The sequence below is a fragment of the Osmerus mordax genome, chromosome 10, assembly GCF_038355195.1.
Source record: "Osmerus mordax isolate fOsmMor3 chromosome 10, fOsmMor3.pri, whole genome shotgun sequence".
Taxonomy (NCBI): domain Eukaryota; kingdom Metazoa; phylum Chordata; class Actinopteri; order Osmeriformes; family Osmeridae; genus Osmerus; species Osmerus mordax.
Window position 1 is genome coordinate 14,032,613 of NC_090059.1, and position 23,004 is coordinate 14,055,616.

At 44.8% G+C, this 23,004-nt stretch overlaps 3 protein-coding genes across 4 annotated transcripts; all 3 read left to right on the top strand.

The window, feature by feature from the left end:
* The first annotated feature begins 254 nt into the window (after nt 1–254).
* On the top strand, nt 255–8,917 carry LOC136950306 (retinoic acid receptor alpha). Of its 2 annotated transcripts, XM_067244564.1 has the most exons (7): nt 256–393; nt 2,299–2,403; nt 5,073–5,233; nt 5,368–5,544; nt 5,707–5,911; nt 6,247–6,405; nt 6,597–8,917. In XM_067244564.1, exons 1-7 carry the CDS (start codon nt 282–284, stop codon nt 6,791–6,793), a joined length of 1,116 nt encoding a protein of 371 aa, XP_067100665.1. In that variant the 5' UTR covers nt 256–281; the 3' UTR covers nt 6,794–8,917. The 2 variants fall into 2 exon arrangements, with proteins under 2 accessions (XP_067100667.1, XP_067100665.1); XM_067244566.1 differs by lacking the exon at nt 2,299–2,403 and having other exon boundaries at nt 255–393.
* A 1,409-nt stretch (nt 8,918–10,326) lies between these two features.
* On the top strand, nt 10,327–19,380 carry mki67 (marker of proliferation Ki-67). The gene is made up of 17 exons (XM_067245558.1): nt 10,327–10,436; nt 10,927–11,034; nt 11,600–11,681; nt 11,766–11,881; nt 12,018–12,090; nt 12,220–12,289; nt 12,426–13,220; nt 13,474–13,709; nt 13,808–14,408; nt 14,501–14,622; nt 14,995–15,172; nt 15,271–15,414; nt 15,503–16,161; nt 16,270–16,309; nt 16,398–16,514; nt 16,614–16,748; nt 16,881–19,380. Exons 2-17 carry the CDS (start codon nt 10,946–10,948, stop codon nt 19,184–19,186), a joined length of 5,763 nt encoding a protein of 1,920 aa, XP_067101659.1. The 5' UTR covers nt 10,327–10,436; nt 10,927–10,945; the 3' UTR covers nt 19,187–19,380.
* Nucleotides 19,381–19,921: 541 nt separating this feature from the next.
* Nucleotides 19,922–21,762, top strand: cntd1 (cyclin N-terminal domain containing 1). The gene is made up of 7 exons (XM_067245479.1): nt 19,922–20,084; nt 20,341–20,416; nt 20,509–20,680; nt 20,766–20,928; nt 21,035–21,179; nt 21,266–21,362; nt 21,534–21,762. The coding sequence occupies exons 1-7, from the start codon at nt 19,922–19,924 to the stop codon at nt 21,639–21,641; spliced, it is 924 nt and encodes a 307-aa protein (XP_067101580.1). The 3' UTR covers nt 21,642–21,762.
* Nucleotides 21,763–23,004: the final 1,242 nt, after the last annotated feature.

Consider the following 23,004-nt stretch of genomic DNA (forward strand, 5'->3'; position numbering starts at 1 on the left):
GCCCTTAAAGAGCTTGGTGTTAGGTAACTTATTGCCTTTAATTGCTGAACATCTGTCCTAAATACAGGACTTTTATCTAAAAGTTTGACAGGTTCTCTAACAATTTTTTTCATCTCCATCTCCCTCTCCATCTCCCTCTCCATCTCTCTCTCCATCTCTCTCAATTTCTCTCTCCATCTCTCTCTTCATATCTCTCTCCATATCTCTCTCCATCTTTCTCTCCATCTCTCGCCCACCCTTCCATCCCTCAGGGCTTTTTCCGGAGGAGCATCCAGAAGAACATGGTGTACACCTGCCACCGGGAGAAGAACTGCATCATCAACAAGGTCACACGCAACCGCTGCCAGTACTGCCGGCTGCAGAAGTGCCTGGAAGTGGGGATGTCCAAGGAGTGTGAGTAGTGATAGTAGTAGGAGCAGTACACCCCTAAACTACAGTACCCAGAGTGCTTTGCTGTCAGGCCCTCCTAAATTCACTCCTCAGAACATGGAGGTCCATGATTCTTGCTGAATGTAACCGCATCATGGTATTACCAGAAGACACGGGCTGATTTCTATCGCTATATAAACTAAATAGTTATTTGAATATTCATGACCTCATCAGAGTTATGTCGTGTGTTTGTGTGTCCCACTATCTTTGTCCAGTCGTGGTGGTGAAGGACGGCCACCACTGTGGAAACACGTTAACTAAGGCTACTAATTAGCTACTAATACTGAACTGTCAGGTTACATGAACATAAAGTCTAAACGAATAGTCAACATAACATATACCTATGAACACATTGGTGGCTAAGATGGCATTGTGTCTTAATTATTTTGCCATGAAGTCAGCATACCTTTTTTTTTTTTTTAAGTAGACAGTGAGTCAGTTACTGTCTTTTTTTTTATCAAGTTGGATGAGAATCTCTGTGTGTGTGTGTGTGTGTGCGCGCGCGTGTGTGTGTGTGTGTGTGTGAGGGCTGCACAGGAGTGAGGGTGGCCTGGCACCACATCTAATTGTGAAAGTGTTGTGAGGCTTGGCGGGGCTCTGTGATGAATATGTTATCACCTGTGGAGAGCCAAAGAGCAGGTTTCTGCTCTCATCAGTGTATCCCAAGGCTGTGTGACGCCCTCCTTCCGTCATGCATGCGCGCACACACACTCTCGTACACACCCACATACTGTCAGATTTGATGAACTAATTGGTGTAGGTGAGAACCAGACTTGTGTGACGATTCTTTTATTATTTTTTATTTTTATTTTTACCTCAGATGAATTTTAAACACAAGCACGATGACACACAAAATCTCTCTCTCACACACACACACACACACTTACATGACACAGTCCCTTTCTCCCTGTCATCTGTGCTGTGTACAGTAAGAGCTCCTGGTGCTCCCCACCGGTACGGCCAAGGCCTACTGTAAAGTAAGTTATCCTCTGAGCTCCTTACCTCTGAATGGGCCCATTAATCATGGTTAGGGCGATCACAGGAGGCAGCTCTTTTATACACACTTAGCTCCTCGTGGCGATAGCTTGTAATCGCACTGCCATCTACTGGTGCGAAACCTGTACTGCACTAGAAGCGTATATACTGTTGAAAAGACACTCGAAGGGAAAGGATTTGCTCTCTCATAAGCTTGCCTGTTAATTTCCAGTCAGTTTTGCGAGTTGGTGTTTGGTGTGTGTAGTAGCGTGCTGGGCTGAGACGCGTATCTGCAGTCGGCCCTGCGTCGTGCTGGCCGGCGAGTTAGTCTCTGTTGGTGGGGAAGGGGAGAAGCTTGCCATCTGGGACCAGCAGGGAGCCCCACACACGTAAACACACTCTAGGGGATGTCTGGTTGACCTTGAACGGGCAAACCGCTCTGACAGCAGTGCCAGGAGAGATGCCATGTGGTCATGCCAAGCCAGAGAGAGAGAGAGAGAGAGAAAGAGAGACAGAAAGAGAGAGAGAGAGAGAAAGAGAGAGAAAAAGAAAGAGAGATAGAAAGAGAAAGAGAGAAGGGGGGGTGGTAGAGTGATAACAGATGACTATTGATCCGACTGGGAGGTAGTCTCTTCAGTACCAATGATGACCACTTGTGATCACTTAGGAACCTGACAGTTGTCTGGTAGCCCTTAAACGAAACCCACCTCGCTCAGGTATACGGTCATTACCTGTACATAAAAAAAAATATTTCTATCGGTGTGTGACAAACCCCCACCGTGTCCTTTTGATCTTGGCTGTGGGGTGTGTGTGTGTGTGTGTGTGGAGAGAAGGGGGAGCCCTGTCTCAGTGAGAGAAGGGGGTAAACGTGTGCCCCTCCTTCTGTCGCCCCAGCTCCTCGCTCCAGCTCCAAAGGCGGGATGGCGTCGGGCGCCCAGCCGCCGCCCCCACCCTTGGAGACCGGGCTGGGACAGACTGGGGCGGACAGGGCTCCCCCGGGTAAGCAGCCTCTTCCCCCGACCCCTCTACGCCACAACCCTTCCATACCCCCCCCCCCCAACCCCACTCCCCCCCCCCCCCCCCCCACCCTGTCTTTGCAATCCCCCAACCCCCAATGCACGAGCCCCTAGCATGGAAGGGAGAGATGTGGAAGTCAATGCGATTGAGAGAGAGGGATGACACAGGAAGGAGAGGAAAGGGCAGTCTAGAATTGAAGAGTAGAGCGGGGGGGGGGGGGGGGGGAGGATGCGATTATTGGATAAAGAGGGAGAGGGGAAATATGAGAAAGAGAGAGGGATGGAGGAGCTTAGTGGATGGAGGGAGTGGGGGAAAGTTTCATCACTGTCCGTGCCACGAAGGCAAAAGGCTGGAGCTGGCGAACATTGACATTTTTATCTTTCCATTGAATTGAATCTGTGTGATGGAAGAGCTGCCAGCACTTTAATTTTCCACCTTCAAATGATCTCTGCCTGGCCCCCCTCCCTCCAACATGTACACACACACACACACACACATATATACAGTACAAACACGCCTACACCTGCACAGAAAACACATTTTCGCACAGGCGCGTTGAGCACACAAAGCCTTTCTTTCTTGCCATGAAATCCCCCGTGCAGACAGTGGCTGAGTGACAGGGGTGCTGTTCCCCAGGTCAGACTACAGCGTGCTTCTGTTCAAATGTTCCAGCACACCACCTGAGGGTGGAGAAAGCGTCTGAGGACACAGGGGAAAACCCCCTCATATTCACATTGTGTTGGAGAGAGGCTAAGCTTGCTCTCTCACTCGTCCTCTTTCACTCGCACTCAAACACAAACACACACGCACACACACAGAGCGAAGAAGGCAGGCAGTATTGCTTTCTTCTCTTGTGCTTCCCCGCCATGGATCTCCCTCCAGTTATTACATGCTGCAATTCGCCATGACAGATTGTGAGTCCTGGCTAATAGTTCTTTAATGACTTCATTAAATTGTGTTGTGCAGCTTATGATCGCGCTGCCAATTTGTCAGCCGGGATAATGTCTCGGCGTTAAGGATGCCCCACTTTTTATTTAGGGAGGGATTGAACATCTCCAGGCAGGAAGGCAGGCTCTCCTTCCCACCTCCTCTAATGGAGGTGGGACACACAGCAGCGCAGGCAGCCCCCTGAGAGAGGAGGAGGAGGGGGGGGGGGGGGGGGGGGGCGGGAGGGAGGGAGGGGGGAGGAAGTAGGGCCAGACCCACTCATCATTTAGCTATCTTAGGTAAGGCTGGCAGACAATGCAATCATCACACCTATGTGTGTGTGTGTGTGTGTCACAGACAGCTGCTGCACGTAGTTAATCTGCTTCGCCGTTTACATGTGTACTCGGTGCGAATCTAGACGTTGCAAAGTAGCAAAGCGGATGAAAGAAAACATTTAGCTAAGATGTTTTGGTGCGATGTAGTGTTGGGTGGGTCTGGATGCCCCCCACCCCCACCCCCACCCCCGCCTCTCTCTTCCTCAGTGTTATCCCAGGGAGAGAGGCCTGTCCCTGGGCTGATTAATGAGCTGTAGTCCCTGTGTGGTGCAGCTCTCCCTGGCCCTGGGCCAGCCTTCCCTGCCTGCCAGGGCTGTGGAGCAGCGAGACGTCAGCCTCCAGACACGGATCTGAGGTTCCTCCGGTCCTCCAGGATGTGTCTGGGGTCAGAGGCAGGGGAGGCCCGGCTGCTCCTTGGTCTGTGCCTCGGCAGAGCTGTTCCATGTAGGAAACAGAGATAAAGACACAAGCGATAAAACACACCTCGCGAGGCGAGCAAAGAGAAGTGGAAATGTGCGAAAGGAAAGCGGGCGAAGCAGTGAGAGAGAGGAGTGGGCGCTGGAGGGGGTTTATTTTTCGACGCTGGCTCAGCCGAAGCCCTTTAAACCATTACCACCCTGGATATTTGTCATATTATGTTATTAGATTAGCCAGGGACCCCTAATGAAAGCAGCAGCAATTTGTCAGCATTATGGACGACTTCAACCCCCCATGCTATTCATCACCAGCCCCCCCCCCCACCTCCTGCAGCCCCCACCCCCGTCAGACCTCCACACCCGAGGGTTAGGCAGGGGGGATGACGAGAAAAAGAGAGAGCGGGGTGGGGGGAGTGTGAAGAGAGAGGGCTGGATAGACCTCTAATGGGATTCCGATGCTAAACACTGTCTGCAGTGTTTTTGTCATTTCAGACGAAGGGGCTGTGAGTGTGTAGCAGCCCCGTTCTCCGGGAGAGCACCCGCAGGGAATGGCATCTTTCTTCCCTCGCTTCTATTCTCTCCTCTCTCTCCCCCGTCGGAGAACCCGGTCACAATCATTTATCTCGTTTCAGTCGTAGGAGAGCCGCGGTGTGTTCCTACGGCTTCTTCTGCAGCACGTCGGGGTTCCACCCGGTGCTGTCCTCCCGCTCTGCTGTTCCACCAGCTGCACCTACCCCGGACCCTGTCTTACCTTACCTTTATATCTCCGTCCCTCCCGCTCCTAGTTTTGTAAAACAATTTGAAAATAGTTCCACCTTTTTCCACACTGAATTACCTCCTTTGTGCTCCGGAGATATATTTTGTATTCCTGCTTAGTACTGATATGAGCACATGATATGATTATTGTGAGAGAGTATGTACATCTAGATGCCCCATATGCTAAAGCCGCCCTTGGTCTCTTTGTGCCTCTTAGCGGTGAGAAACGACCGAAACAAGAAGAAGAAGGATGAGAAGAAGCAGGAATGCACGGAGAGCTACGTTCTGACCCCCGACACGGAGCAAATGATCGAGAGGGTCCGCAAGGCCCACCAGGAGACCTTCCCCTCCCTCTGTCAGCTGGGAAAATACACTACGGTGAGTGCTGGGTGGGCTTGGGGGGGTTTCCGACGTGGCTGCTTGACAGCACTATCTCGAAACAGTTGGTGTGTGGTGCGTGTTGGCTGGTCAGCGCGTGCGTTCGTCAGTGCTGACTCGCTCTCCTCCTTCAGAGTAACAGTTCGGAGCGCCGCGTATCTCTGGATGTGGACCTGTGGGACAAGTTCAGCGAGTTGTCCACCAAGTGCATCATCAAGACGGTGGAGTTTGCCAAACAGCTGCCTGGCTTCACCACCCTCACTATCGCTGACCAGATCACCCTCCTCAAAGCTGCCTGTCTGGACATACTGGTAAGGATAATCTGTGTGTGTGTGTGTGTGTTATTGTGTTCGCCTGAGGGCCGTAACAAGTCAATGGTCATGAACAGTAGATGACTACAATTCCTAAGATTATCAGTATGATCTGGATTTTCATCCAACAAGCTCATCTAATCCCACCGCGCGTTCTCTCAGATTCTCCGGATCTGCACGCGCTACACGCCAGAGCAGGACACTATGACGTTCTCGGACGGCTTGACGTTGAACCGGACCCAGATGCACAACGCTGGCTTCGGCCCGCTTACCGACCTGGTATTCTCCTTCGCCAACCAGCTGCTACCCTTGGAGATGGATGATGCAGAGACAGGGCTTCTCAGCGCCATCTGCCTGCTCTGTGGAGGTACTGCGGGCATTCGTATACTTTATTTGAACTGTTTGGTGTACACTCGGCACATCACTGAGTGTTTCACAAACAAACCCCTACAGCATACCTTTTATCGTACAGTTTTAACAGTACAGCATGTCTTAGCCAGTGCAAGTTATCAAATATATTTGGATGATGAGTCTGATGAATATGTAGACGTGAATAGTCATGTTCCTTCTGTGCTGTTATCTTTTAGACTCCCTGTAGTAACTTATACAAACCATCACCACCACTACTGATAGTGTGTGATGTTCGTAATGCTCAATATTGACATTGTGTGTGGTATTTGCGTTGCGTTGGCGACTGTACAGACCGGCAAGACCTGGAGCAAGCAGACAAGGTGGACGTCCTCCAGGAGCCGCTGCTGGAGGCCCTGAAGATCTACGTGAGGAAGAGGAGGCCACACAAACCACACATGTTCCCCAAGATGCTGATGAAGATCACCGACCTCAGAAGCATCAGCGCCAAAGGTGAGATTCCGCCTCACGCGCATCGAGGAACTTGTTCTTTGTTGTCTAAGCGTAGTATGTCATCGACACTAATGGTCTCAAACAGTAATGTGAATTATTTCTGAGGAACAAAAAATCTCAGGTGAGGTTACTATGAGGTTACTGTTGCCCATTGTCTTCTGACCTTGTCCTCTTGCCTTTCACCCCCCAAGGCGCCGAGCGTGTCATCACCCTGAAGATGGAGATCCCAGGCTCCATGCCGCCTCTCATCCAGGAGATGTTGGAGAACTCTGAGGGTCTGGACAGCGGGGCCACAGGCTCCCGGAGCAGCGGGGCCCCACCAGGCAGCTGCAGTCCCAGCCTGTCTCCCAGCTCAGCCCAAAGCAGTCCCGCTACACAATCACCGTAGCAGCCCCATCCATCCATCCCTCTCACCCCACCCACTCTATCCTCATCCCCCCCCTCCTGCAGCCGGGGGAGGGGCTAGACACCGGCCGTGCGTTGGGACTCGCGGGTCCCCTTCGGCTCTCGACACACTCTCATCCTTTAGCTCCACTCCCCCGTTCAAGACACTGTGTGGACACGATGAGAGGTGTCAGGAGGGGGGGGGGGGGGTTCTCTAAGAGAAGATACTGTAAAAACACTGCTGATATCTCCTCCGTCCCCCTGCTCCTCCATCTCCTCTCCCTTCTTACTCGCCACTTTTTTCTGAAAGACTGATGGATGCAATAGGAGGGGCCCCTGTGAGAGCTGTGGAGACTGGTTCTATAGACGCTGGCGAGACGGGGACAGACTTAACACCTGACACTTTTTTTCGTTGTTCTCAGAAGGTGGCGGACTGCAGATATGGACTTGCCAAAACCGCACCTAAAGACTGGGTCTTTATCATTTTTCCAACTTCGAAAAACAGATTTCGTACAAAAGATATATAAATATATAGAGAAAAGTTAGGAATTATTGTGTTTGACTTGTCCATGATGGAATGACAGGTTGGGGAAAAAAAGGTTTTTCTGAAATTAGAAACTGTATTCCTCCACTGTTTTCATCTTTTCTTAACCATCAAGAGAGGTTACATCGTTTTTTTTTTTTTTTTTGCAGACTGATGATGATCTCATCAACAAAAGTAAAGAAGCTAAAAGTTCTATTCAATTCAAACAAACACACGTGCACAGAAAAAAAAGATGCGATAAATATCACATACTATTCCAGGTTGGGTTTGTTTTCCTCTCTTTTTTCTTTCTTTTTCTTTCTTTTTCCTGCAAAGAGAATGAAAAAAATGATTGTATGAACTTGGTTGTATGATATGGTCACAGGTCCTTCAAGAAATCAAATGAATGAAGATTCTTTATTAAGATGTATTTTAAGTAGCCTTTGAGTTTGTGTATATAAGCTGTATTCATTTCTTTAAACTATGAAGAGTTTAGCCTTCACTTGATTTTTAAAACAAATACCTTCTCTGTGTTTTGTTTATAGGTTTTGTGTTTCAAGAAAAAATACATTCTGAGCACATTTTACTGAAGGAAACACATACATATTTGGTGTGCTCCTAGATTTTGGACAGGCCCGTGGAATCCCCCAAGTTGTTCAAGGCTTATACAGATGATTTTACTTTGTTCCCTCACTTTTCAACAGATATTTCATACCATGACACAATAGCATTAAAATATGGGACCTAGCTATTTGACCATGTTACAGAGAAAGATGTTTGTTTTTTGGGGTCTGGCAAAAGTGATTGATACAACATGTTACTCACAAGGCATTGACTATAGGCACAGTATGATTACATAGAGCAATCTTAGCAATGGTATACACTGTACTTACAGGAGTCTAAGAGAAACGACAAATGTATGGAATGGATGAAAGCCTCTGTTTTTGGTCATATATGTAAAGCCCCCTTAAGTTTATGTTGACTAGGACTTCTTATCTCCCTAATAATTTATTGTAACAATCTGTGACCTTTGGTTGCATCCAGAGCAATGACATGTCATTAATATTTGCCAGTTATCAATAGCACCACAAAGGCTGGCTTTCAGACACACACACACTCACACACACATCTCATTGAAAAGATCATTACTGTACCACAAATGCACCAATGTCTCAGGAAGGAATCATTCTGTGTGCTTTGCCTCGTTCTCTAGTGCTGTGCCCCAGCTCCAGTTACTTAAACACACACACACACACACCCCTGCTACTGAGCCCCTGGTGTCCTCATCAATCACTTATGTTAGTCCTGTTAGAAGGAGGACTTGGCAGAGAAACTGGTCTTGACCAGCAAGTGTTTCTGAAGAGAATGTCACTATGGAGTCTCTCTGAAGTGTAGATGTGTTGTTGTTTTTTTCTTTATTTGTACGGTCAAAGCTGCTTTCATCAATCAAGACTCAACCTGTCCAGAACAGCGCACAAGTTTTCCCTCCACGGCAAATCTGGAATAGGAACAGACACACCCTCGGTTTGAGAATTATGGAATATGATGCAATTTTGTCAAGATTATCAGGCGACTTAAAACAAAATAAAACCAACATTTAATAATTATTGAATGTGCGTGCTATCTATTGCTGTTGCAACATTGAATGTTTGTGAAATTGTGGATACATTGAGATGTGAAAAGATGACTAAGAGAAATAATCATATACTGCCATCCAGTGGATTGTCTTTGAATTGTAGCAGTGATGTTATTGTGGAATTTCTCTCCATATGCTAAAGCATTTATAAAATGATTTGATGGTTCCACATGTAGGTACAACATTATTGTTTCTTTGCCAACAAATGCAAGTATCTGGGAAATACATTTCAAATCACGAATGTCCTAATATAAATCACAAACACATACGGTGAAAAATAGCAAATATGTATGTTGCTGTATGGTGATAATCATTTCTGGTCCTTCAGTCCAGTATTCCTCAACCAGGCTTGGCCCCAGAATTAATCTGATGCACTGGCATTTGGTTACCACAAGGGGGCATTTTGTATATAGCTCTCTTATAGAAACTCTTACAGATAAGATAATGGGGGACACACAGCATACCAATCATTTTCCAACAACACACATTGTGGGTATCATCAACATCTGCAGAAGCCTGATGGAAAACATATAAAACATGCGGGGCAGTGCGCCCCAGGACCAGGGTTGAGAAACTCGGCTTTAGTACACTCAGTTGCTTTTACAAAATAAATCACCAGCTACAATCATTATTCTGCAGAAGCTAAATGACACTTTCCGGAAAGAAATACAATTATATGGAAACTAAACTTTGCCGTGAGTCTGGTGTTAGTTGTTTAAATGATTGTCCTTAATTATTCAACATTTTACAATCGATCACTAATATATTTTTCATAACCCAGGACATGGGGAATATCATGTCTCATTGTATACAAATTGAGCAAATTATATATTTGAGACAATGTGAGCGGACTCTGTCAACATCGTTACACTGTATCGCAAGTGTCCGGTTAAGAAATAGCATGGACCATAGACATATATACATGTCTATGGCATGGACCGCTAAATTTATCCGGAACTACTTTGTAGGCGTGCTTTTCGTGACAATCATAGCCAATAAGAAGTCTTCGCGCGGGATTTTGAATGGCCCTCCTTTCCACAGTAAAAAATCGCTCCGTTTAAGACTTTAACAAAATAGTCCTTCTAAATTAGGGATCCGTATATGTTACTGTTATTTCAAAAATTGGTTGTAGATTCGGACAACATATGCAGTTGAACAGTATATTATAGTAAAAAAAATAAAAAAAAGTATCTCACAGCGCCATTTGTTTTGTTTTTTTTCCTCCGTAAGTGAACCCATTTGGGCGGAAGGATTTCTTTTACAACTGTATGGAAACAGCCAACTCGTAAGAACCACATTGATTCACTGTAGAATACGACTTTAGATAGTTAGCTAGGTATGCAAGCCGTCGACGCAATAGCTAGAGGTTAGGGATATATACAACAAATCGGATCTATAATCAATATCTGTTATTTGAACCGATATTGTCTCATACTACTGACGTGTATCGATGATGATCAGCGGCTGACGAGTCTAACTGTATCCCAGGTAACTAGATCGAGTTCGTAACATAGTGACATGCTAACGGCAACATGCTGACTAGCTAGAGCTAACGTAAGTAGCCCTAGGTCATTTATACGTAAGCGTAGATTTTTTTCCTATCCTGGAAATTTAACGGACTTAATCTAATGATCTGTTTTGCACGGTAAAGATGCATTTGTTTAGTAGATTAGACGCCTAGTACTAGCACATTTTAAGTCTCGTCTCTAAGACGAATATAACGCTGAATCGCACGCGGTAATGCATGTTTGGAAATCTGTTCACAATTACTGTTGTTTTCGAAACCTAGTCCACCAGTTACGAAGTCAAACTGGATAATGAATGGTTAGCTACCATTTTAATAACATTTCTATCAAGCTAGATACATTGTATGTTTTGTTTGGGAAACAGTGTTGTCTGGCTAAACTGCAGCAAGTTAAAACAATAAGTGTTTGCATCTGTTGTGCATTTGTTGTCTCACACTTCTCTTTTCATTTAGGTAACTTTCTTCGATCACAATGCCCCTTCATGGTAAAATTGTTGTTATCAAAAGGAGTGGAGGAGATGGGACTGAATTTCCTCTCACTGCGGCCTGTCTATTTGGAAGGTAATGTTCTGGCAATATTCCGTTACAGTAATCAGTGTTGCCCTACACATTATCGTTAGTTGGTGCCAATAAAAAATTGTGACTATCGGTATCAGTAATCCACTTGTTTACTGTACAGCTAGGACATGCTCGATTTAATTGGTTACAAAACACTTCCGCAAGTGTAGCCGGTAGCTCGTGGAGGGTCTGTTCTGTCTGTTCATGTCTGGCATTTGAATTGTTAAAGAGGCGGGCTTTTTGATGATGACGTCGGTTAAAGACTTTTGCTCCGTAGTAGCCCACATGTGCAGACAGTTTTTACTTCTGGAAGTTATCCAAAGGGGGTTCTATACAGAATAAACCCAATAATGGGTTGTACATCAGGACATGCGTTTTCTGATAATTTTATTCTAAATGTGTAATACATGATCTGTGTAGTGTAGAATTATAATCATATACTCATATCACTCAAGCATATCACTATCACACTGCGTTTATCAAGAGCTCATATGGCAGTAGTGAAGCAATTGAAAATGTAGGTAAATATAGCAAATTATAATGCTTTTTTGATGGTCTTGTCTTTAAGGAAACCTGATTGTGATATTCGCATTCAGCTCCCCCAAGTTTCCAAGGAACACTGCAAAATTGACCTGAATGAAAATAAAGAGGTTAGTTGAAAACTCTGTTGTAGTAGTCGAGTCAGTATCATTTGGGATGTGTGTGTGTTCAATATTAAACCTTTATTTCTACAGGTCATCTTAACAAATTTAAGCTCAGTGAATCCAACCCGCGTTAATGGAGAGGTACTGCAGCAGTCTGAACGTTTGAAACACGGAGATTTAATCACAATTCTTGATCGTTCTTTCAGGTTAGTGTGTCAAAATAACCAGGAATTTATCATCTCAGATATTTTGGATGTTTGCTTTGTATTGTACATAGATGAGTAAACTAAATTCAAAATGCTGGATTTGTTTCCGTGTTTTATTACATTTTTTCCATATCAGATTTGAGTACCCTCCAGCACCGACCCCAAAGAAGAGGAGATCCACTACTGTCAACAAAAGTGAAACCCTTCAGGTATACGATTTAAGTTAGACAAAACCACAAATACAACGATTTATAACAATACTCCCTAAGGAATAGTGAAAAATAAGATTTATGTAATGTGATTTAACAGTAAAACATATTTGCTGTATCATCCTTTAGGTGTTGCAGGATCAGCAAGTGACCAGCACCTTTTTGTCTGAGGCAAATAAGAAGTCTGATTTGAGCTCAGGTAATCTTGGCCAGTTATTGGATGTCTTCTGCTAATTTTATGAAACTTTGAACTGAACAAATATATAGTGGCTGAGAAATTTATAATTGTGGAATATGCTAATTGTTAATTTTGCAATTGCTACTTTTTTATTTAGACTTCTGCTTAAAAGATGGAACCAACATTGTCAAGTTGCAGCAATCAGACAAATCCTCTGTGGTCGAACCAAAAGAAGATGGAAGACTTGACCAGAACAACACAAGTTCTCCCTTCTGTGAGCTCTATGAAATGGGCAAACAAAGCCTTGACTCCAAGACTCAACGGATGACATCTGAAAATCAAGCTCAAACACCGGCTTCAAGGTTCTGCACAGCAAAACCAGTTTCACCTAGTAAAGTGGAGAAGTTTGTCATTCCCACAGAAGACAAAAATATAGTCAAGACATTTCAGGTTGAGGAAGGAATGGAGAGTGAAATGACTGTTGTGCCTGTAAGCCAGCCCAGGATTGAAGGTACTTCCACTTCTAAGATCGTGCAAGTAAGGCCCATGGAAGAGGCTATGGTGACAACGCCAATCCAGAGAACTCCGAAAAACAAAAGGAACACTTCACTTCCCCAAACGCCTATCACCGATGGAGAAAACACCATTCCAGTTTGTCAGAAGATAAGTTTCCAGGTTACTCCCCTGAAATCAACTGCCTGTGAGGTGGTTGAGAGTCTTACTGTGCAAAATACCCCAACAAGGAGGAAGAGCAAACAGTCAGATGCTAGAGCTGAAGAGCCTAAGCTTCCAACTGATTCTGTAATATCAAGTGATGAGCAAACCAAGGTACCTGCAGAGTCTCAACCCAGTACTCCAAAAGCAGGGCCTTCTCGTTCTCCAAGGACCTCACCAAGGACTGCTGAGAAGAAACTTAAAGCCCAAGATATTCTTCAGACTGTCCCCATCAGCGGTGAGTTTGATGCTTTTCTGTTATCATGTTTCCTCACAAACTTTAAATTAATATTTTTACCGTTAATGTGGAAATGACCGCATTGCATGCAGTTACTATCTCTCCATTACAACAACAACAAAATAGTAGGAGTACTCTGGTTTATGGCTTCCTCTTATACACCATATATTGTGACTAAAGGAGGGTGTGCTCTTCATTATTGATTGATGTATAGAAATAAACCCTAACCTTGGAAAATATATTTATGTTTCAGTTAAACTGTCAGTGAAGAAACGGAAGAGTGGAGAACTCGAGGCACCGTTGCCTGTACCAGAGGGGAAGAGGAAGAGGGTGTCCTTTGGAACTCAGTTGAGCCCAGAGCTGTTTGATAAACGACTGCCCCCTGACTCTCCACTCCGAAAAGGGGCGACACCTTCAAGACGGAGCTTGTGTGTGGCCAAAAACAAACAGTCACTCCTTAGAAGAGCTTCTGTCATTGGCCTGATAAAGGTATGATGATGATGCTTTCGGAGCAACTTGTTTGAATTTTGAGCCTGTTTCTGTTTAATGTAATTAATTCTTCTTGTTTTCTTTCTTTTTTATTATAGGAACAGCCAAGCCCTAAAGCCAAAGCAAGCCCTGGTAAGAAGGCGTCTCCCAAACGCTCAGTTTCATCTACCAAGACTCCTTCACCTGCCAAGAGGTCACCCAAGGCTAAAGTTATTTCACCTGCAAAAGCAAAAACTCCATCCCCCAGTAAAGACAAGTCCCCCAAAAAGAAGACAAAGACTCCCTCTCCTGGTAGCAAGTCTCCATCTAAAGAAGTCTCTCAGACCCCTAAACAACAGAAAACTCCCAAGTCTTCATCCCCTGCCCAGAGTAGGAAAACCCCCACAGCCAAACATAGGTCCTCTTTGGCTGTCGCCTCATCCGACCCTCAATCAGCTAGTGAGACTACTGGGACACCAGCCAAGACCCCGATGAGCTCATCAAAACATCAGACACCCACCGTGCAAGGCCGTTTTTCAGTCTCACGCATAAGCACCCCATCACCTGTTGGGGAACACGATTCTGTTCCACAGTCGTCTGCCACTGCAACTCCAAGAGTCCGTCGTAAGAGCATGAAGTCTGCCAAGAAAACTGCATTGAGGGGGGTTCTGGAAGTCATGCGCCATCGGAGAAGCGGGGTGTCTCGTGCATCTTTAAAAGGTAAGGGTCATCTTTTAAGAAGGGGGGGGGGGGACGTGTACAAAGATACAAGTATTGAATCCTTCCTAATTTAATTTTTGTTTTCTTTCAAGCTGTGAATTCCTGGGCTGATATTGTGAAGTTTGGTCAGACCAAGTCTCAAACACTTATCTCAACCAAGAAAACTGCCACCAAAAGGAAGACAACCAAGAAGGCAGTTGTTCCTAAACCTAAGGTAAGTTCAAATGGGGTGAATCAGTCTCACACCCTGTACACAGTAAGTGTCTATATTTACAGATTAACAAATCAGCACAGTCTGTCTTTATACTGACTTAATATTTGTGCTTTTATCAACTAGGCTACATGTATAATTACATTTTATATGTACTCTGCCTGTTCCAGTATTTCAGCTTTGTGAACAGATACATTGATACTCTTGTTTTAAATTGCCCACTTAAACACTCAGTGCAGCATGTCACACCAACAGGGTATAGGTTCAGGTTGTTCAGACAGAAGTCAACTCTTTCTGTCCCTGAATATACATTGTGCGTTACAATTTCTTCCTGGTGATCAAAACAATGAATTGCACATAATCATTTTTTCACAGACCCCGGCAAGAAAACTCAAGGAGCATGTGAGCACAGGCCATGCAGATTCACCCATGACGATTGTTGTTGGGAGAGCACATAAGATTAGGGCCGTCGAGCCAGCTGTAGGTGCTCCCAAGCTTGTCCACAACATTGCCCTGCTCCCTAAGAATATGAAGATGGACGAGGATTTGACTGGTACTATTCCATAGAACAGTAGTTTTATTATTGTTAATGAATTTCAAGTGTTATTTTACTGTTGGATATTAATCTGAAGCTTGTATTTGTGGTTTTAGGAGTTGCAGAAATATTCAGCACCCCAGCGTGTTCAAAGCAGAAGAAATCAGTTTCCAACACCCAGAGTGACATCAAGACCCCCCTACAGATTCAGTCGATGTCTCTGATCGAAACATCAGTGATGAATACCCCAGAGGAAACTGGTAAGCGACAGTGGCAATGGCAAGAATACAGTTTTTTTTTTTTTTTTTATGTGACATATTTGAACAGCCATTGTTTGCTCTGTAACAGGCGAGATGGTGGTGTCTCCACTGAGTGTCGTTTCAACAGCAAAGCAAGGAAAATTCAACAGTGAGGCCATCAGTCGGCTCCTCCAGGATAATGAAGAATCTCGCTTCAGCCCCGAGGTTGCTGCACAGCAGGATGACGGAGTCTCCCATTCTGTTGACGCCTTGGAGATGTCCTCTGAAGAGCAACCGCAGGAGTCCAAGATTGAGATGTCAACTCCCAAGCAGAAACCTGAACAACCTGACTGTTTTACTGGAGTGAAGAGGTTAATGACGACACCCAAACAGAAGATGGAACCCCTGGAAGATCTCAGAGGGAAGCTCCTGAAGACTCCAAGAGCACCCAAGGTTTCTGAAGTTGTGTTTGATGGTGTCAAAGAGCTCCTGGAGACTCCCAAACCTGTTCCAGTCCTGGATGAAGCACCAGACCCCTCCCCGCTGGTTTGTGCGACAGGAATTAAGAGAATAACGAAGGCTCCAAAGGAGAAGGGCGTCCCTGTAGAAGACATGGTTGGTGTTAAGAGGATAATGAAAACTCCCAAAGTCAAGGGCGAGATGGTTGAGAAGAACTTTGGCATCGGAAGACTGATCAAGACTCCCAGGCAAAAGGGAAGTGGAGCAGTGGAAGACTTTGAAGGGCTGCAAGACCTGATGCAGGAGACGGTGAGTGGATAATAAACACAACCATGATGACATGACATAGCCTTCTGCTGTGTTGAATGTTTTTTGTTTTTTTTGCACGACTTAACATTTGTTAATGGTTGTGTTTAGGCTCAGGATGAAACCATCTCTCCAGATTTGGCCACAGAGCGTAAGTTCCTGATATGCATCTGAAATTAAAATGACTTATTAAACATGGCGTGATTGAAATGTTAAATGATTCATTCTATTCCTCACAGAACCACAGGAGGTTTGTCAGGACTCCACAGAGGATGCGTCTGAGTCATCAGGCGACATGCAGACTGTCTCTCACACTGATGGAGTAGAGATGGAGGACAAGGATTTGGCAACGCTGGGTACGATTTTATTTTATCTTGTCACGTAGCGATTTTTTCTTCTATTACCTAACTATTTAACTGTTGCCTTAATGAATAATTGTCTGTTGTATATTTCAGAACCACAAGTGGCTTGTGAAGAGCACATAGACGATGCGTCTGTCCTATCAGACGGTGTGCATATCGTTTCACCAACGGTGGCTGTAGAGCTACCTCAACTACAAGTCACAAAAGGAACAGATTTGGCAACAGAACGTATGTTTAATCAATTGTGTGTGTGTGTGTGTGTGTGTATATATATGTATGATCAAGTAGCTAACATTTAAATGCATAATTTATTGTCATGTGACAATTGAAATGAGTCATTCTCACCCTTGTATTTTCCAGAACCGCATGTGGTTTGTGAAGAGCACACAGAGGTGTCTGTACCATTAGACGACACGCAGATTGTGTCCCAGAGAGATGCTGTGGAGACACCTCAACCAGAGGCCACAGACGAGAAGGTAGAGGCAACCAACATCTCTACCCCACTGAAGAAAACTCAAGACCCAGAACCAGCCGACAAAGAGGAACATGAGATGGCGTTAATAAGCGAGAGCTCAAAGACCACTGCCCCCGATGTTCCTGTAAGAGGTAGAGGGAGAAAGAAAACGGAGGAGATTGTGCACACATCTGTCCGACAATCTGGAAGAAGCAGAGTGGCACAAACTGCAAATGAAGGCACTGAAGCCCCAGTGGAAGATTTGGCTGTAGTGGAGAAACCCATCCCAGATCTGGCTCCTGCATCAAAGCCCAAGAGAGGAAGAAAAGCCAAACAGGATTCTGTGGAGGAAGCTGAAACTCTGCAAAACACTGATGCTGTCATCAATGATATCACTGAAACAGAAATTGCAACAAGCCAGGATCCAATCTGTGATGTTGCTTTGGAGAAACCTAGAAGAGGAAAGAAGCCAAAACAAAGTTCTGCTGAACCACCCGTAGCAGTCCTGGTCCCAAGAGCTAGAAGGGGAAGGATGACTAAACAGGAGTCTGCTGATAAAGAAGTTGAAACTGTTGAAGTTCTACAGAAGGAAAGCTTGGAGACCATAGAGACATCTGTTCCTGTTGAAAAACCAAGGAGAGGAAGAAAGGTTAAACAAGATTCTGTTGAACAAGCTGACATTGTTGATGTCCTACAAAAGGAAAGCTTGGAGACCATAGAGACATCTGTTCCTGTTGAAAAACCAAGGAGAGGAAGGAAAAGTAAACAAGATTCTGTTGAACAAGCTGCAACTGTAGAAAAGAGTGTAGTAGATATGCCTGTGACCGAGGAGGAGGAAGTCAAAGTCCCTGCTTCAAAACCCAAGAGAGGAAGGAAGACCAAGCAGGATTCTGTTGAACAAGTGAAGGAGTCCTGCTCTGAGGCTGCCAGTGCTGAAGCCCCAGTGTGCCAGGAGCAAACCATCATGGCTGCTGAGAAACCCAAAAGAGGAGGAAGAAGGCTCAAACAGGATGCCGTGGAGCAGGTGAATGAGCCTACTGTTGAGACGGCCAGTGTGGAACCTGTTGAAAATGAGGTCCAGGAGCAGGCTGCTGTGATTCTCGCAAAACCTAAAAGAGGAGGACGCAAGACCAAACAGGATATTGAGGTGGAGGCTGCTCCAGCACCTACAGACAAACCGGACAAAACTTGTGTCACCCCTGCGGAGAAACCTAAAAGAGGACGCAAAACTAAGCAGGAGGTCCCAACTCAAGAGGAGAAGGTTGATGCTCAACCTGTTCCAAGTGTTGAGACCGAGGCACTAGAAGAGGTGGATGTCCCTGTGACTAAACCAAGCCGGGGAAGAAAAGTAACTGCTGTTGTTAAAGAAGAGCTTGCCCCTCCATCTTCTGCCAAGAAAGCACGCAGAGGAGGAACTGTCATCGCTGTCGAAGCTGCTTCAGAAGCAGATGTGCCTGTCACCAAGTCAACCACAAGAGGGAGAGGCATTAAGATGAGTAAAGATGTGTCAGTTATCACAGCTGAGATCCAACCAGAGCCGGTCAAGAGGGGCAGGAGAGGTGCAAAATCTGCAGATGCTGTCCCAGACAATGCCACCAAAGCATCAAGTGCTGAGGAGATTCCTGTAGATGAGAAAATGGCAGTCCCTGTGGTTGAAGTCAAAAAAGGAAAAGGGAGACTCTCTAAGAAGGTCCAGGCTGCTGGGACAGTCCAAGCGGATCAAACAGAGGTTACTCAGGAATCTGATGTTGAGAACACAAGAAAGCCCTCAAAGTCAGTCAACTGGAAAGCTCAACTGGAAATGACACGTGAAATTCAAAACGTGACACCTGTTCCTGCAAGGGCATCACGGGGAAAAAGGGCAAAAATTGACACAGAGGAGCCCTCTGCTGTGGAGTCCACTCCTGTTAAGGTTGGCATCAAAAGGAAGTCAAAGAAAGCAGAAGAGTCAGAGCTCTCAGATCCTGTTCCAACAGGGCCTGTCAAGAGAGCCAGGCGGGGAGCTAAGTCTACTGATGCCACACCCCTGACTGACATCACTGGAGCCACTGTGGAAGTCACAAATGCGAGCACCTCAGAAGCCCCAGAGGGCCCACCTGCTAAAGGAAAGGGCAGGGTGTCTAAAAAAGGAAAAGCCCTGTCAGTGGACACTGAGAAAAACGAAGAGGAGCAGAAATCCAAACCTCGGAGAGGAAGAGCAGGGAAATTGTAGAAACCTAGATGTTTTATTTTCCTACTGCACAGCTTAACATAGTTTAACGTAACATTGTTATTAGAGGGTGTGCTGGTATTTTAGTTTGTAGACTGAAAGTCTTAATTTTGGTGTATTTAGTGATAAACCTGTATCAGTTCTATACTTTACAGTCATGGACAAAAAAAAATGCATATTAAAGATTTTATAATGAAGTTGGAGTCCTGATTGTTTTTGTGAGGGGCCTGTTAAGTTATATAATATGATCAGGAGGGCCTTAGACATGAGTAATCATAAGTAGTGCTTACACATTATCTAGATATCTACATTTGAATAAAAGCCTAAGAAATCGTGTAGTCTTAACTTTCTTTGATAACGTGAATGTGTAAACGTTGAAGTCACGAAAACTGCCTTCCAGGGGGATGTTTTTAGTTATAACTGGATACAGTAACAGTTTGAAGCACTGCTGTATTATTTGTGTGCGTGTAACCGTATAATTAGTCCCCCTCCGGTGATTTACCTCAGGAAAGTCACTACTGTTTTGGTGCCCTCTGCCGGACACTACTTCCAATTTCATATTATCGCTTCTGTGGTACAGATTTACTAGTAAATCTTGATAACTAGAATACGTTTAACGTTCGTTTTGTGTAGTGCGATAGTAAATATTGTTCGGTTTGGTTAGTGTTAGGACATTAGGTTATACTGTACTAGGCTAGAGATACTGGTAGCAAAGCGAACGTCAGCTAGTTGACAGACATGGCCCAGAGATTTTCTCGCCAAGATCATAACAAAATGCTGAAATTTGGTGAAGCTTTTGAGATTTTACCAGACTTTCTTATAAATCTCAACAACAGAAACAAAGAGAAACTCAACAATTTATCAAAATACAGCGGTGACTTTAAAGACAAGAGGTTGATAGGTGAGTCTGTAGCTACAGTACTGGTTGGCTACCAGTGCTGGCAGGAGCACAAGTTTTCCAACTGTCAAACTGGTTTGTCTCTTTGACTCAGCATCAGGTCATCCTCCATAAATAGGCAGTATAAGGTCGGATTGATACTGGGGGCGTTATACTGCGTGGGAGACCATCTGATCCATGTTAGGTGATAAAGGAGGGTAGCTCTAGTCTAGGACGAGATTCGCTAGATGGGAATGTTTTTCTTGATGCTTTCTTTCAGAATGTGTGTTTCTTATTACTGACGAGTTGAAACTAGATCCTCTGGTTGGATATCATGCTGTAGAATTACTTGAAAGGTAGGATTATATTGCCATGGCTCATTCTGTATGAAATGTGACTTTTGGGACACATGATGCATGTCCTTTGATAAACAATTCATATTTTACAGGTTCATGATAAAGCATCTTGAAGATCTGTTCACAACGCCCACACCTCCAGGTGCTGCATTATGTGATCATGGACACTATGAGGATCTTGTTTATGAAAAACTCCACGAGAAATTCTATCTCATTGTCCTCTCATGTGTTCAACTAGCAAGCAAACTGTCTTTGCACAGTGGTGTAAGTCTTTAACCTCTATAGGCTACGTTCTAAGTTTCAATGTTGAATGGCCTAAGTAATATTCAGCGTGTTTTTTTAATATAAGATTGTGGACAACAATACTGCTGTGCAGTTTTTGCACTCTATGGGGCACAGTGTCTCCAAACGGACTCTCTTGGAATCAGAGTTGATGATCTTGAAAGTCCTAGACTATAGGCTGAACGTCCCAAACCCTCTTACATATGTGGAGATACTTCTGGAGGTTCTTGGTGAGTTGAGCACTTCTCCTCAGCCTACGATCAAGCGATGTGAGGTGATTCATGCTCTGAGTTTATAATGCAAAAAAAAAAGAAAGGCTTTCCTGCTCGGTGACAGTGCACAACGAGTCCTCCATTCCTGTGGAACACTTGCATCACCTGAGTCGCCACGTCCTGCAGTTCACCTACTTACAGAAGACGGCCATCTACGATTCCTTGCTCATGGCCACCACTCGCCGCTCGAGTCCTTCAAATGAACAGAGGTGATTTTAACCTTTCAATATTCTGGCATTCTTTAAGCAGTTCTTGGGTGACTGTTCCAATGCTAACCCTGTTGTCCTATACGCAGAGAGGTGTTTGTGCCTGTGACAGAAGACTGCATGCTGCTTGGTGTTGGTGTCATTGGTGTTGCTGCATACATCCACAATGTCCCGATGTGGAAACAGGTAAATGTGACATCTAACTTAGCCATCTCAGTGCTTGAACATCCGAGGGTTATTTATTTGATATGGTTCCGTGGTTTGTCCCAGAAGATTTATGTCTGCATATGTCTACAGATGGATGTCCATCAGTTTGCCCAGTGTGGCTTATGTAAGGATTCAGCTGTTTTGTTTCAGGTGGTGGAAGAACTGAGTCAGATCACAGGGATCTCTGTGAAGGGCATCCAGGATTTCACTCATGTGACACTGATGCACATTACGAGGACCAATTTTACTGTAGAATGAACTTGAACTGTGAAAATCTATTTCAAATATTTGTTTTATTTGTCATTTGCCAATCAGTATTTATATTCAGCAAATATAGGTTTTCAGCAACATTTGAATTATAAGGTGTAGAATACATTTTTGCATTAAGTTATTTGGGGAATAAGTCCCCATTAAATATCTGATGCAGCAGCACCCCAAGTTGAGACTGGGCTCCCTTAACATTTTCTCTAATTTCTTAAAATGGATAAATATTGAAGACCACTGTTACCATGCAGTTAGTCTTCAACTTGTCATGTAAAAATACACATATAAATGCATGTTTATGTTGTCATACAGTTAAATATACAAACAACCTTGATAAAATGTGTGAAAATGCATTCAAGTATAATAAATAGCATAAAGAATAATAAAGTAACCTACATTAATCTTCTTGAGTGCTATACCCATCCCTGCCGTTTATTTGTTGTTTCTCCAGATGTTGCACTGGAAACAGATTTCCTGCACTGTGTGCGTTTCAATTCATTCAATGAGGATAAGTTCACATATTACACAGAACAGGTGGAGGGACAGGTATTAAGTGTCAGTCTCAGGTGTGGTGCTGTGGCTGCTCAGGGGCCTCGGCGCCCCTCTGGTGGCCCTGGCCCTCATCATACGGTGTGTGAGTGGAGACCTCCATGCCTGGAAGACAGCAGAACACTACGTTACTGTCAGTTACATTATGGATTAGATATTCTGTTGATTATACATGGCACAGGAATACTGGTCTCGTTCTACCTCGTCTCCTGAGGCTGGGCATTTACAACCGTATGTTTGGGACATGAAAATACTGTACACGCTCTAAACAGTAGAGATTCAAATGTTGGTCCACTTTGAGTATTTCTGTGATCAAACGATCAGTGTGTGAAACGTACTGGATGTCCCTGCTGCTCTCTGAAGCAGGTACACCCTTGAGGCCATCTAAGATGAAAAAAGAATCCTGACCTTTGAGCTCTCACAGTAATCCATATTGTATCTCATGGAACATATTTTATAACCTTTACAGTTGATCTACATCAAGATACTCATTTATGAATGTCACTTGTAACTGCCACTTCCTATTCCAACATCTAAGATGGGTCTGTAGTCTGATGTCGTGGTGTCAACACCCAGCTAGCACCAATTAGTTTGCAGTGAATAGATGGTCTGTGTGGAACCGATCCTTACTCGTGAGACGGCGTTGCTACGGCTCTGGGCCACCTGCAGCAGCGCTGAGAACCTCTGCTGGAGGAGCAGCAGCATGTACAGCTCCTCACTGCCCTGCTCCACCTGGGGCACAGGGGGCAAGGAAGAGCGCATGTGCATATCGAGAATGATTTGAGTGTGCCAAATGATGATATGCCTG

What these genes read in the sequence shown, in the direction of transcription:
- LOC136950306 (XM_067244564.1), top strand. Translation starts at nt 282, where the DNA reads ATGGTGTACACCTGCCACCGGGAGAAGAACTGCATCATCAACAAGGTC. An exon ending in CTGCCTGTCTGGACATACTG is followed by an intron (nt 5,545 to 5,706) that starts GTAAGGATAATC and finishes GCGTTCTCTCAG; the next exon opens with ATTCTCCGGATCTGCACGCG. An exon ending in CATCTGCCTGCTCTGTGGAG is followed by an intron (nt 5,912 to 6,246) that starts GTACTGCGGGCA and finishes GCGACTGTACAG; the next exon opens with ACCGGCAAGACCTGGAGCAA.
- mki67 (XM_067245558.1), top strand. Translation starts at nt 10,946, where the DNA reads ATGCCCCTTCATGGTAAAATTGTTGTTATCAAAAGGAGTGGAGGAGAT. An exon ending in ACCTGAATGAAAATAAAGAG is followed by an intron (nt 11,682 to 11,765) that starts GTTAGTTGAAAA and finishes TTATTTCTACAG; the next exon opens with GTCATCTTAACAAATTTAAG. An exon ending in GAATACCCCAGAGGAAACTG is followed by an intron (nt 15,415 to 15,502) that starts GTAAGCGACAGT and finishes GCTCTGTAACAG; the next exon opens with GCGAGATGGTGGTGTCTCCA.
- cntd1 (XM_067245479.1), top strand. Translation starts at nt 19,922, where the DNA reads ATGGCCCAGAGATTTTCTCGCCAAGATCATAACAAAATGCTGAAATTT. An exon ending in GCTGTAGAATTACTTGAAAG is followed by an intron (nt 20,417 to 20,508) that starts GTAGGATTATAT and finishes CATATTTTACAG; the next exon opens with GTTCATGATAAAGCATCTTG. An exon ending in AACTGTCTTTGCACAGTGGT is followed by an intron (nt 20,681 to 20,765) that starts GTAAGTCTTTAA and finishes TTTTAATATAAG; the next exon opens with ATTGTGGACAACAATACTGC.